Source organism: Panthera leo, chromosome C1 (assembly GCF_018350215.1).
Source record: "Panthera leo isolate Ple1 chromosome C1, P.leo_Ple1_pat1.1, whole genome shotgun sequence".
Lineage (NCBI taxonomy): Eukaryota > Metazoa > Chordata > Mammalia > Carnivora > Felidae > Panthera > Panthera leo.
Genome location: NC_056686.1, coordinates 19,117,581 through 19,131,422, shown reverse-complemented (window position 1 = coordinate 19,131,422; position 13,842 = coordinate 19,117,581). Strand labels below are relative to the sequence as shown.

The window sequence follows — 13,842 nt, the reverse complement described above, 5'->3', positions numbered from 1 at the left end:
AAAGGCTTCCGGGAGACAGATCTCAGTCACCATTCTTTTCACTTATACCAGGGAAGGCACATCATTGGTTGTTCAAATTGGGACACTTTTGAGAGCAAAGGGGGCATTGGGAATGAATGTGCTGGAACAACAGGTTTGGAAGCTAAACTGTCATGAGCAAATTGCAAGAGCAGGGCGAGGGCAACCCTAGATTTGGGGTCATTTGAGAGAGGAAGGGAGACGCAGGGGGTGGGCGTGGCAGGGAGAGCACTGTGGGTGTCTGTAGGGGTGCCCAGAGGCCAGGGACAGCTGTGGGACCCAAGCAGGCCTCCCCGCACCTCAGGCTCCCGCTCTGTGGGTCTCTGCCTGCCGTGCCCCCCTCCCCATGTGGCAGGAAGGATTGGTCAGGGGTGTCCTGAAGAGGAAAGGCGAACAGGATCCCACCCTCGCCTCCGAAGCCGAGGGCCTCTGCCAGATTCTGGGCAAGCTCCCAGCATCTTCCCTCAGCCCTCTGCCCCTGCCTGAGCACCCCCACCATCAGGCCGGCTCCTGGAAGCCCTTGGATCTTTCTCTCAGTTTCCTCATTTCGTACTTCAGGGCTAACGGCAAAATGCTTGCTCAATGCGAAAGTGGAAAATGTTCAGATTTATTGCTTTGAGATTTTGGTTTGTCTCCTGGGCCTGGTTGATGCAGTTCCCTCCAAGTTTCAGAGCATTTTGTTTAAAAAGGAGAATTTTTGACAGCAGCGTTTTCTAGTTTACAGAGAGCCTTCACATAATAGCAGCAACAATCATCACTCTATGTATTGAGTTACTACACTGGGGAGCTCGATTAACCCTCGAAATCACCCTCCCTTTCCATAGAGGCAGGCGGAGGCTCAGAGAGTTAAGGGGCTTACCCAAGGTCATACAGCCCAGGGAAAGGGCAGGGCACAGCTGAACCCAGGTCCTCTGTTTCCGTCTCTGCTCGCCCTCTCCCGTTCTGCCTTGCTTATCTTCAACTTGATCTAATGTACACAGATCTGCAGATACACCAGTGGGTGAGAACAAAACAGAACAAAACGAGAAACAGAGGCTCTTGTAGAAAACAGAGGCCGGAATGAATATAAAAATAACCAAGTATGTCCAAGGGAACCCTCAACTCCCCAAACAATATCTTTTGTGCTAAGACTATTTTTGTAATGATGCAGGTGGCAGAGGGTCCAGGGGGGCAGGGAGTCAGTGAACAGAGGACTGGCTTTCTAAGTTCTAGGACTGCACTGTTCAAAATGGCGCTCAGTACTACAAATGGCTACTTAACTTTAGTTAAAATGAAATAAAAATTGGAGGCACCTGGGTGGCTCAGTCGGTGACGTGACCTCAGCTCAGGTCTTGATCTCACGGTTCGTGAGTTCGAGCCCCGCGTCGGGCTGTCTGCTGTCGGCACAGGGCCTGTTTTGGATCTTCTGTCTCCCTCTCTCTCTGCCCCTCCCCTGCTCACACTCTGTCTCTCTCTCTCTCAAAAAGAAATAAACATTAAAAAATAAAATAAAATGAAATACAATTGAAAATCTCAGCTCCTCGGTTGCACTTGGCCCATTTTAAGTGCTCAATACCCACCTGTGGCCACCCTGTTGGACAGCACAGATCTGGAAGATTTCCAACATCGTAGCAAGTTCTACTGGACGGCATTGTCCTAAGCCACAAGCAAGCCGGCTCTGGTGTTGTCCAGACCATCCTGGAGGGGGCGGGGAGCCACTGATGCAGGTGATAGCTTCCTCTGTAGCCAAGGTACCTCTCGAAGCCATCCCAACACCTGAGCCCCTCTACTCTGGAGAGGTGACAACTCCATGGATGCAGATAAAGGGCAGAAACCAAAAGAGCGGCCATTAGGGGAGACCTTGCTACTCGGTGTGGTCTCAGGACTGCATCTCCTGGGGCCTTGTTAGAAGCGCAGTATCTTGGGCTCCGCGCCTGAGCCGCTGAATATGAATCTGCATTTTAACAAGATCCCCAGGTGATTCAGGTGCACATTCAAGTTTAAAAAGCTCTGTCTTAAGAGACAGGAGGAGCAGGATCAAAATATTGTTCCAAGTATAGGGAACCAACCAGATATTTTTAGATACAAAAAACCAGCATCAGCACCCCCCCCCCACCCCCCGCATTACCATGTGATTAAGCTTTAGTCACAGAGGGCTGAGCGTCTCTGTGCTACATAATCAACGAGCATATTTCCAAGGACAGAGCCCCAGTGGGGTAGCAGGGAGGAGCTGGCTCTTCCCCATCTCCCCTTCGGTCCCCTCCCCAAAGCAGAGGGGACAGAGCTGAGATTCACATTGTGGGTCTCAAGGATACCGCCTTTAAATCGGATTTTCTCTTTTTGCTTTGCCGCCTTTAAATTGGATTTTCTGTTTTTGCTTTTCTTTCCAGTGCATTTGGTTTTTGAACTTTGCAAATCGCCAAAGACACAACGGGATGCACAAAGCGTCTAAACAGATGCAGTCATCTAAAAGGAAGCATCTGGAGGAGGAAATGTCCGGCTTCTCAGCAGTGCGGTGCTCTGCAGACCTCGGTGCCTGGAGCCAGGTGCTAATGAAGCTTTCCGGGCAGGAACCAGCATCAAGCCCATCTGTGAAGAAAACAGGTGCAAAAGGTGGTTCCATCAGACGAGGCTGCAAAAGAGGCCGGCAGCATGCTGACCCTTGCCAGGAAAGGAGGGTCTGCCCCCGGGAGTGGTTCCAGAACTGGGCTTCTGTGGCTCCTCCTTCGATGAAGATGACTCATCCCTTAATGTCTCTCTCCTTGCAGCCTACCTTGGGTCTTACTTATTTTTATCCCCGGAATGGCGTTAAGTTGCCAAACGGGTGATATTTCTCCACCTGCAAGGGCCCTCCTGGAGGATGAATTTTAAAATGCTCATTTTTACAGCTTGCTCCCAGCCATAATGCAGAAGACAAGAATGCAGGTGGCAGGGAGACAGGGACAGCAACATGGGCCCAACGGGGGGTGGGGAGGGAATGGGGCCTTGGGGAACCGCCAAGTGACTTTGCCAGGGAGAGACATTCCAGGAGTTGGCTCTAAGGGGCCGGAGGAGAGGAAAGAAGAAGAATAGCCAAGTAGGCTTTCCTAACTCTCTTTCTAATACTGAAAAAAATCAAAGCAAAACCTGTGAACAGTCCTGCGGTTTCTGCCCCACGAGCAGGTGGCTTCGTTATTTTGGTAGCAAACCTCATTTTTTTCTCCAGGGACCAGCCCATCCCCTATCGCATGGGGTCCTTGCCTGTCACTCAAGATGCACCTGGCTGGGGAGCACATGACCCAGGTTAGGCCAATTGGAAGCCTACTTCCTTGAGGGGAGCCGGTAGGATCCGGACCCATTTGGAGTCACCCGGCCTGACGGAGGTGCTGGGGAGACTACCCCCTTGGTTCTTGCAGCCTAGATCCCGTCCCTGGCCACTTCCTCTTCCTAGTCCTTCTTGTGGTCTGACTGTTGCCTCTCTTGAAAGCCCATGAGTCACCCCAGGGCATTTCAATATGTGTTTTTTTCTTTTTCTTTTTTTTTTTTGTTTGTTCATTTTGTTTTGTTTGCTTAAGTGAGACAGAGTTGGTTTCTATTATTTGTAACTGAGGGCCCGAACTGTCACAAACCCAAATGCCCAGCCACAGAGGCTTGGATCCAGAAAGCACGATAGAGTACACAATGGAACATTCTACAACTAGGTGCGGTAGTAAGTGTGTATTTGTTGACATGGAAAGAACTTCACAGTATATAGTTAAGAGCAAAAGCAGATTATAGTAAAACAGTAGACACAGTGTGATACTATGTTTGCAAAATATATTCTGTATGTTCACAGAAAAAAGATCTAGAAGAAAATATAATGGTCTTCATTCCAAAGGGTAGGATGGTTTGTATGTGACTTTTCTTTCTGCTCAGCATAAAGATACTCCTAACCTTTCCACAATGCTTGTGGAGTGGGTTTTTCTGTTTTGCCTTCTTTATTTTTTCAAGTTTATGAAATGTTTATTTTTGAGAGAAAGAGAGCGAGCATGCGAGCAGAGGGGAGGCAGAGAGAGAGAGAGAGGGAGAGAGACAACCTCAAACAGGCTCTGCGCTGTCAGCAGAGAGCTCGACGCAGGGCTCAATCCCACGAACTGTGAGATCGTGACCTGAGACGAAATCAAGAGTCAGACACTTAACCGAATGGGCCACCCAGGCGCCCCTGTTTTGGTTTTTAAAAAAAGTGGACACAGGCGGGTCGCCAGAGTCACACTTTCTTGATGCCTGTCTAAAGTGAAGTGATTTCCTGGGTTCAGGGAGGGACTTAGTCACAAAACTCCAGGGTCCCTGCCATGGGGACTGTTCACCCAGAGCTCTGACTACTGCTTACGAAGATGCAGGAGGCATCTGCGTCCCCAGGACAAAGAAAAGCCCTGCCCACTTTGCCAGGGCACCTGTGGATCCCACTCATTGTCACAGCGACCTTGGGAGATAGAGGTTCCTCCCTGTTTGACGGAAGAGGGACCGGAGAGGTGAGGTGACCTGCCCAGGCTCTCATAGTGGGGACTTAAAGGCGGGTGACTTGGCCCAGGGCTCCAACACCCCAGGGGCTACTCAAGTTTATTAATCTCCGCACCCAACATGGGGCTTGAACTCACGACCCTGAGATCAAGACCACATGCTCTTCTGACGGAGCCAGCCAGGCGTCCTGGGGCTACTCAGGTAGCCAGAATGAAGTGACTGAGCGTGCGGCAGGGCTTAGAATTATCCTGTGAGGTCAGCTGTGTGGACAAGCTGCCAAGCGGAGGGAGAGCTCTCCCTTCACCCCTGCCTGGACGCCTTGCTCTGCATAATGCCTCAAGGTTCTAGGCCTCCCCGCGGGGGAGGCAGGTGACGTCACTGGGGAGAGTGGGATCGTGGGATGCCCGTCTGGCTGCTCCTTATCTTCTAGGCCTTGAAAGTCATGCCCGCAGATCGGTCCTGGCCATTAGTACCCCGGCCCCACATGACTCCTTTGTAGCATTTTATACAACTTGCAGTCATGTTACTTACCTGTCAGTTTACTTCCCGGTCTGTCTTTCCCCCTCCTTGACCGTTCGCTCCCTGAGGACAGAACTTAGGACTGTTTCACTTATGGCTGTGTCCCTGGTGTCCAGCCCAGTGTCTGGTCCCCTACGGGCACTCACCATGTATCTGCTGAACGAGAGCAGATGAACTCGTAACTGGGGGTGGGAGGGGCGTGTGAGTAAGAGGGGCTGGGCTCACCCCTCTGCCTCTACTGGCTGTATGACTTCAGGCAAGTTGCTGGCCCTCTCTGGGCCTCTTCCAAGCTTTGACCTAAGTATAAACATCCAATTCCATTTAAAGGATTGGCTTCACCCTTCCTGAATTTTTAAGACCGAGTTAAGGAAAGGCAATAGAAGTCTTTACTAAATTGCACGTTAAATCAACTGCTGGTTATTTTTTCTGATAGCACTGCAATGGTCTTCCCAAGAGTCACTGATGTGCAATGAACCCAATCGTATTTCTTATTCAATAAACTCTTTTATTGTAAGTTTACGGATTTTTCCATTACAATAATGAAAATAGCACTAGTGATTCGTTAACATTTAGGCCCAAATCAAAAGGCAGCGCCTCCTCAAATTATAAGGTAAATGCCACATAGTTGAACGTATAGTACATGTTGGGCAAAAGGCATTTAAAATATAGAAAACAGGGTCAAGGTTTGTGTCTGCAAACACTTTAAGGTTTAGTTCATCAAGACGATACTGCGTGTGAAAGCACATGATTTTGAAAGCATATAATCTGTGATAAAACACAACTGCAGAGAAAAGGCAAAATCAAGCGAAACAAATTAAAAAAAAAAACCCTCCCCACATGAACGGAAGTGACCCAAATACATGGCGACGATAGGCAGACCTCCAGTCATTGGGCCCTGGGATGGCAAGTGAGTGGGTTTCATAGAAATTCTCCATAGGAAGGAAAGTCTGGGCCTGGTGCGACATTTGCTGCGTCTCCAAGTCCTGTCTCCTCACAGAGGAAAGGAAGTTGCTGGTCCGACACCTGTGCCCTGGGTCTGCCCAGAATGGGGCCTACGTTCCCAATCCCTTTGAGAACAGTCCCAAGTCCTGAAAAGGCAAGGCGACCCTCCGGGCCCCCCGGGAGCGGCAGGGAGGTGGGGTCAGAGTTGGCCCCCGCCCCTGCCGGGGCTGTCCGAGTGGTTCACGGGGAGGGGGTGGGCCTCCGTGTTGAACACCCAGTCTTCCAGGGAGAGCACATCGTCTTCAGAGAACAGAAGATAGAGATACCTGCGCCCCGGGGGCCGGGAGGGAAGCAAAACACAGCCCGTCAGCGCTTTGGGGAACAGGCCCCCCCGCTGGGAACAAATCTCAGAGGCCACTGCGACCACGGGCCTGTGGCTAAGGGTGCAGGGAGGTCTGAGATCCCAAATCCACTAGGAGGGCTGGTCCCAGGGAAGGAGGTGTGGATGCCAAGGAGGGCACTGAGACTTGGGGCGGTCCCACCTGGTTGAATGCTGGCTCGCCCGTGCCCTCACTCTGTTTAACTCATACCCATCCGGCTTCACCCAGGTTCTTCCCCGCTTGTATGAGGACCCTATGTGAGAAGCCTGCTAGGACCGCTTAAGGTCTAGAGTCTTCTTTCGTTTCACGGTGGCCTGAGGACTGCACCAGTCCAAACTCTTAGGCTGCTCCCTGATGTGCCGTTCTGGTGGCAGAACAGACCATTCTAATCCATTTCAGAGAGTTGAGCACAAGGGGGATGCTTTGGGGAACATCGAGGACTTCCACCCCAAGAAAGCGAGGGGCCGGGGCAGCAGCAAAACTGCACAGGGAAGGTTCGCAGCAGTGACCCCCATCACTGTCGTTCTCCCCATTTTACAGAAGAGGACGTAGTTTCAGAGAACTAAGTAACCCAAGGAGACTAAAGGAGTTAACTTACCACATGGCTAACACTTAGGGGGTGGAGTCCAGCCCGGGCCTGGCCAGAGGCGCACCCTGGGGGTGTGACCCAGAGAGCCCAGCGCCCCCCTTCCCCGCCCCTCCGGCCCCTCTTGGGCCCCCCTGTGATGGCAGAACCTGTTGGTGAAGGGAGGGACTGCTGACCCCATCCCTCGCCCACCCCCGCCCTTCATCCCTAGGAAAGCCCAGTTTCCTCTGGCAAGAACACCGGCCGGGCCCCAACTCACTTTAGTGTCTCCGCTAGAAAGAAGGTCTGCTGTTTGTTGTCGTGGTTGGGAATGCTACTGTACACGTCTTGGATCCCGGAGAAACCGGCTTCTGTTCGACAGTATTTCTCCAGGGCCTGAGGAGAAGGGAGGCAGCTTTGGAGGGCGGGGGGAGGGGAGAGGAGAGGCCCCTGCCCAGTTCTCGTGCCTGCCCAGCTCATGGATGGGCAGGCCCCTGACCACTTGGCTAGGGGCTGCTGGCATTTGCGGAAGCAGAAGGCCGAATGGTTTGTTCAGGGCTCAGCTGACCTGCTGCCAGGCTGGTGGGGACACACACCCTGGGCCCACCGCTGAGCACTTTGTCCCAACAGACTGCTTGCTCGAGCTTTGCTCTGGGTCTGAACTCGGGGGATGTTCTCTTGGCCCTCCGGGGGATAGGCTGGTCCAACAGACTCACCCACAGAGGAAGGCAGTGGAGGGCCGGGATGTGGGGACGGGACTCGGCACACCCCAGGGAACTCCCTGTGCAGATGTGGTCCCTGTTCTACCGGTGGGTGGGCCATGGGCTGACGGCTTTTTTTTTTTTTTTTTTAATAAATGCAATTTTTACCCACAGAGGGGTCTGTGGGCTGGGCTCAGGAGCACAAAACACTTGACTTTTACTGGTGAAGAACCAGGGCCTTCAGGGAAACAGGGGGTTTCTGACCAATGAACCATGTCAGTGAACCTGAGTGTGCCCTTGTGCCCTGCCCAAGTCTAAGCTCTGCGTGTGGCTCTCCCTAGGATAGCTTGTGCCTCAGAGCCGTGGCCCTAGGAGAAGTTGGGAAGAGGGGGGCACAGAGAAGGCTTAGCATCCATCAAGAGACATCCTTCTGGACTCCCCATACCTGCCTTTGGCTCTACCCCAGAGAAGGGCATGAGGTTTCCTGCCAGGTAGTTGGGGACAAGAGGGCGGGTGGAGGAGACATGGGCGGTGGGGAGCAGAGCCCAGAGAAAGGTAGGGGCTGCCCAGGGCTGGGCTGGCTCTGGGCAGAGCAGGGAGGTGATCTGCTGGCTTGGTAGCCGATTCCTGCTTGACAGGAGAAATCTAAAGCCATCTGCTCAGGCTTCAAGGTCAGAGAGCAGTGACCCCATGCGCTCTGGGCCCCTCTGGCTGCTGCCCTGCCTTTGGCCCTCTTAAGTTTGCTGGTCCTAGAGTCCAGGCCCCAAAGGCTGTGGGCGCTCGTTTCTCGGCCTGCTTCTGCCCAGCTGGGGACACTTAGCTGTGCAACCTCACCTTGACCCTTTGCATTCAGAACCTCGGCCGGATGTCAGCCTGGTCTGACCCTCTTCTCAAAGCCTGTGCTAGGGTGTTTTGGACCCTGGTTGAATTCTCAGGGCACCTGTCACCCAGTCCCCCCTCCCCCCAACCAGCCCACTCACCGTCACCACTTCCCAGCCCCACTCCCTGTAGATGGGGTCGTGGGTCTGTCGCCACAGGTACATGTAACTCTCCACCACCTCAGGCCGCAGGATATAGTAGCTCTCGCTCAGCTGTGTGGCCACTGCCTCTCTGCCGGAGTTAAACCAGAAGGCCTCGGGCCCCAGTTTGGTATCTGTGGGGATGACCAACCAGAGGGTCTAGGTCAGACCTCCCACCTCCTACTTTTCAGGACCTGGCTGCCCCAGGAGAGAGCTCAGTGGCCTGGAAGCAGTGGCAGGGGGAGGGCTGGCGATGGACTGATACCGGCTGGGCCCTGCCTATACCGCCAGCCAGAGCAGAGCCTGGCAAACGCACAGCTTCCCTCTTGGCCTAGGTTGGCCACAGCAAGACCCTTGAGGCCTCGAACATTTTGCAGTTTTAGAATCTGAGAGTCCAAATGAACTATCCAGCAGTCGGGGGGGACAAAGGTTTGGGCGATGTTCCCCAGCTGTGTGTTTTGAGATGTTAGCTCTGCAAGATGTGAACCGGAGCTCAGCCAAGAAAGGATTTCAGGTTTAAATACATTTAAGGAACAGTGGGTCAGATAAAGTGAAAGAGTCTCCCGTCTGCAGGACTTATCAGATCCTTTAACATGCTGATATGCAGTGATGCTTCTCCACACACCCCTTTCTTAGGGCACCTCTATTTCACACCTCCCAGAAGCTTCCAGAGCCGACAGGCTGGGATAATGTCGAGGTGGGGGGGGGGGGGGGGGGGGGGGGGGGGGTACTGCCCAGAGGCACATACTCAGGCAGAGGCAGCTAGATAAAGAGGGCCTGATGAGTTCTGAGTTTCATTTTGTTATCATTGTTTGGCTTGTTTGTTTTTGGACAATTTGGTGCTGTCCCTGTTTTCTGGAGGACCATAATTATAACCACAACTACAGTCACCACCTATGATTTCAAGGGCTGTGCTGGGTGCTTTCCATACATTATTTCAATCCTTAAAACATGGTTTTCTTTGCTAAGGTAGATGTTATTGTCCCTCTCCCAGGCACATGGAAACTGAGGGTCAGAGAGGCTAAGTAATTTGTCCAAGGTAACACAGCGAGCTGTGACTGAGCTGGGATGTGACCCTCGATCTGTCTGATGCCCTTTCCCTGGACTGTGCTCTCTCTCTTTTCCTCCTGGGTCTGAGACTCTAGGCCTCCTTCCTTTAACACCTGTACATCACATCTGGGTCAGCGGAGTGCCCCGCTCTGGTCCTCAGGTGTCCCCTTCCTTCTTCCCATTGGGTCAGGACCCTGAGAGGCCCTGGGTTGTTTTTCCTCAAGAGACGACTGGAGCTTTGCAGGACATCCTACTCCCATGGAAGGCTTCACGGAAACGGGACCCCCCAGACCCTGGCCCCTTCGATTGCTCAAATGCTACAGCTGCTCTTGACCATCAGCAAACAGTCATTCTGCCAAGCGGTTAATGGGGTGAGGACAGGAGCGACCGCCGTGGTCGTCCGTGGACAAGCGGGCTGGCTGGAACAGCATGCTCTATTAAGTGCGTGTCTTTTATGGTCTGGGCTGATTGTCCCAGACAAACAGCGAGCTTTTTATTATTCCTGAGATTTCCCGTTTGTTTATGGTCCTGGCTCTCTGAATGAAATTGCAGACCTGTTGTAAGGACCCACTGCAAATCACTGGCTTCATGAAAACAGCTCCCGGAGATCTGGACTCAACTGGAGGGGTCAAGGACACATGTCAGGCTAATAAACTCCTCCGTGCTGTGGCTGAAGGCGGCTGGCAATGCGCTCTATGGGACCCTCTATCTCACCCTGGGAGACCTGTGTTATTGTTTCCATTGAGCAGGTAGGAAAATAGAGGCCACCCAGCTGGTGAGTGGCAAAGCAGCACTTGAGCCACGAATACTCATGGCAAATCTTAGGTCCTCTCCTCCAACCAAGCCTGGGATTAAGTTCAGAGCAGTGGGTACCTCTCAGGGCCCTGGAGGAGGGATTTTTCTGAGGGGCACTAGAGAGGCAGCACATAAGAAGGAGCTGGGCATCAGAAGACCTGGGTTCTAGCCCCGGCTTAGCTACTCACACGCAGGGTGACTTTGGTGAAGTCACTTCCCCACTTTGGGCTGACTCAGTTTCCCCATGTGTAAAACAGGGAGTTGGGTTCATGTTCTCTAAAGTGACTTCTGATTCTAGCATTTGACAATTCTGCGTGGAGTGTTAGGGGGGGATGGTCAAGGAGCTCTCAAGCTTTCCGGTGATCTGGGAACAAAGAGGGTGATAAACAGGGTGGTGCCAGGGGCGGTAAGATCCCCTAAATGGAGGGGTGGTGGGGAGGAAAAAGAGAGGTACATTCAGGGGTAAGGGTTCAGGGAGAAGGAATTCTCTAGGCTCAGGGAGCCTGGAGGACTTTCCGCTCTGTGCCCCTGGGCCAAGTCTTCTCTGGGCCTCAGCATATCTGTGTTGTGAGGTTTGGCCATGATGTGGAACAATCCTTGGCCAGGTGCTCAATACATCACCCCTATTTTCCTTTGAAGTTCGGGTACAATCTCAGTGCACAGACAGCACGCCCCTCGTACAAATTCTATGTAACTTCCAAGGGGAAACTGTGTTCCCTTCACTCACTGTCGCTCCGCTGGCTTGTCTAGTTCTTCCTCGTGTCTAGCCTCAGTCTCTCCTGCTGCCCTTCCCCTCGCACGGTTACCTGAGCGGGCGTACGATTCGTGGCACGTCTTGGTGATCTGGGCTGCGAGCTCTCGGTAGCGGGCCCTCTTTTCTTCCTTGGCATCCTCAGCGCCGAGGGCGATCATGCCCCCGGAGAAACAGGCCAGGTGCCCCATCTTGTGGTCCAGAATCCCCCCTCGCCACTCGGCAATGTAGGTCAGCCCCCCAGGAGAGACATTCAGCAGGTGGGTCTCTATTGCCTGGGAGCAAGGTGGGAGTTGGGCAGGGGGAAGGGGCATGGGGGGCGGGACAGAGAAGGGAGGGGGAGAGGACGGAAAATGAACATTTTGCAGACAGCAGTGAACGCAGCTCTGCTGGGCCCTCCATCCCAGGCAAAGGAGGCCCTTGACCTTGGCTGGTGGTGGTCTCTGATGGGGCCAGTGGCACCTTCTGCCACTCGCCTGGCTGAAGCCTGGTGCCTGCGGGGGGCTTGCACACGAGGCAGCTCCCTAGGGTGAGTCTCTCATTTAGACTTAAAAAAAAAAATTACTTTTAGGTGATCTCTGCATCCAACGTGGGGCTTGAACTCATGACCCCGAGATCAAGAGTTGCATGTTCTACCGACTGAGCCAGCCAGGTGCCCCTCTTATGTAGACTTTTAAATCTTCTGTGCACAAAGATCTTTTAAAAAATCTTTAAAAATTCTTGGGGCGCCTGGGTGGCTCAGTCGGCTAGGCGTCCAACTTCGGCTCAGGTCATGATCTCCCAGTTCGTGAGTTCGAGCCCCGCGTCCGGCTCTGGGCTGATGGCTCAGAGCCTGGAGCCTGCTTCAAATTCTATGTCTCCCTCTCTCTCTGCTCCTCCCCTGCTCACGCTCGGTCTCTCTCTCCTTCAAAAATAAATAAAAAAATATTAAAAAAAAAAATTCTTATCCATCCTCCACTGTATTCTCTCTTAGGGAGTCTTAACCTAAAGCCCAGTTGGCCTGTAGGTGGGCTCCAGGGGGTCCAGAAGGCCCGTCAAATTGTGTATGACACTTTTGTGTATGTGCATTTTCATGGGAAGAGGGTCTAGATATTTTATCTGAGTCTTAAAAAGGACCCACAGAAAGTTAAGAACTTCTCTCTACAAGCCCTTATCACGCACCTTCTCATTTAATGCCCACAACGAGCCAGGCACATGGCTGCAGTGCCCTCTACAGACAAAGGGGTTGAGTGGCTTGTCCCAGGTCCCAGCCACGCTGGGACTGACCTCCGTCAGTTCCAAGCTGTGTGACACAGGGCAGGTTCTATGTGCTCTCCTACTGCCTCGATCTCCGAGTGTATGAAATGGGGAGATGACCATAAACCACCTTATAGGGTTGTGAGGACCGGGTGACATGTGTGTGCAGCCCTCAGCATACTTCCTGGCGCAGTGAGAGTCCTCAGTGCCCGTGGGCTGTTCCAGCTCCTCTCCAGCCTGCCCACCCGCCCCCCCCCAGCCTCTTTTCATTCCCACCCTCTCCTCCCATCCAGTATTCGAGTGTATTCCGTGAGCGCCTCCTTGGGGCCAGCAGTGGTTCGGGCAGGGTATATAGCCCCTGAAGACACGCAGCCTGGGCCCTGCCTGGGGGCGGGGCTCACCTGCTAGTCAGAGACTTCCCCACAAAATCAAATACACGCACGAATTAGGATTTGTGGTCGGCATTTTACAAGAAACATGCTCCACCCCAACTGCGCCACTCCGGCTTGTCTCTGGGCATCCTCCACGATGCACTTCCCTGGAGACGGCGCCCTGGCCCAAACCCCGGCTGCCCCGGTCTGCTCTTCCCCTGTCGCCTTTCTACGTGGTGCCGTCCCCACTTTGTGCATCCGTATCTGTGTGTGTGTGTGTGTCTGTGGCACGTCTGTCTCTCTCCCGGGACTCTGAGGGCTGAGTGAGAGCAGAAGCCGCCACCACCAACCTCCGGCCAGGGGCTGACATACAGAAGGCACTCCAACACCTTGGCTCTTGGATCGGTTTGTTTCTTTTCCTGCTCCTGCAAGGTCCCGGCTGGGGGGCTGGCTGCAGGACCCTCACTGAATAGCAGATGGGGAGGCTCTGATGACGTGACGTGCCCAGGGCACCTGTGCCACGTGGGGAGGAGCACTGAGGGGGGCGCCTGGGGAGCCGCTCACTACTGGGTTGGGTCTGCTCTGGGCTGGGCCCTGGCTCCTGGGTAGAGCTGGGTCCACGCGGGTGTGGAGGGGTGGCAGGCTAACCCAGGCTGTAGAAATCTGGTTCAGTTACCCACTGTCGACACTTGGGGGAAAACACAGACATCTGGGGGCGATCCCATGAAGCCTCAACCGCAGTGCAAAAACTGCCCCTTCCAGACTGACTCCCGTGGGTTATTTCCATTCTGGGTTAATGCCAGGCTAAGTAATTGCGGTAAAGACGAAATGACAGACCAGTCTCTCTGTGAGGACACTACTGAGACAAGCAGATAGGTGCAGAGATTAAAAATCAAGGCTTTCTAAAACCCTAAGCCAAACACGAGACAACACAGGCTGCCAACTGACTGGTTAGGCTTCAATCATAGCAGGAGACAGAGCAGAGCCGAGCGGGATACAGAGGCCTGGGTTGGAATCCCAGCTCTGCAATTTGAGAA

General features: G+C 53.4%; 1 protein-coding gene across 4 annotated transcripts in view; it reads right to left on the bottom strand.

The window, feature by feature from the left end:
- Nucleotides 1–5,509: 5,509 nt before the first annotated feature.
- MAN1C1 (mannosidase alpha class 1C member 1) overlaps nt 5,510–13,842 on the bottom strand; it is a 141,014-nt gene continuing 132,681 nt past the window's right edge. For all 4 annotated transcript variants that reach the window (XM_042953301.1, XM_042953303.1, XM_042953305.1 and 1 more), the window contains exons 9-12: nt 11,254–11,473; nt 8,564–8,736; nt 7,163–7,278; nt 5,510–6,263 (exon numbers count right to left, since the gene is read on the bottom strand). In XM_042953301.1, the coding sequence (XP_042809235.1) occupies nt 6,137–6,263; nt 7,163–7,278; nt 8,564–8,736; nt 11,254–11,473 (636 nt within the window). In that variant the 3' untranslated portion in view covers nt 5,510–6,136. The remainder of the gene's footprint in view (nt 6,264–7,162; nt 7,279–8,563; nt 8,737–11,253; nt 11,474–13,842) is intronic.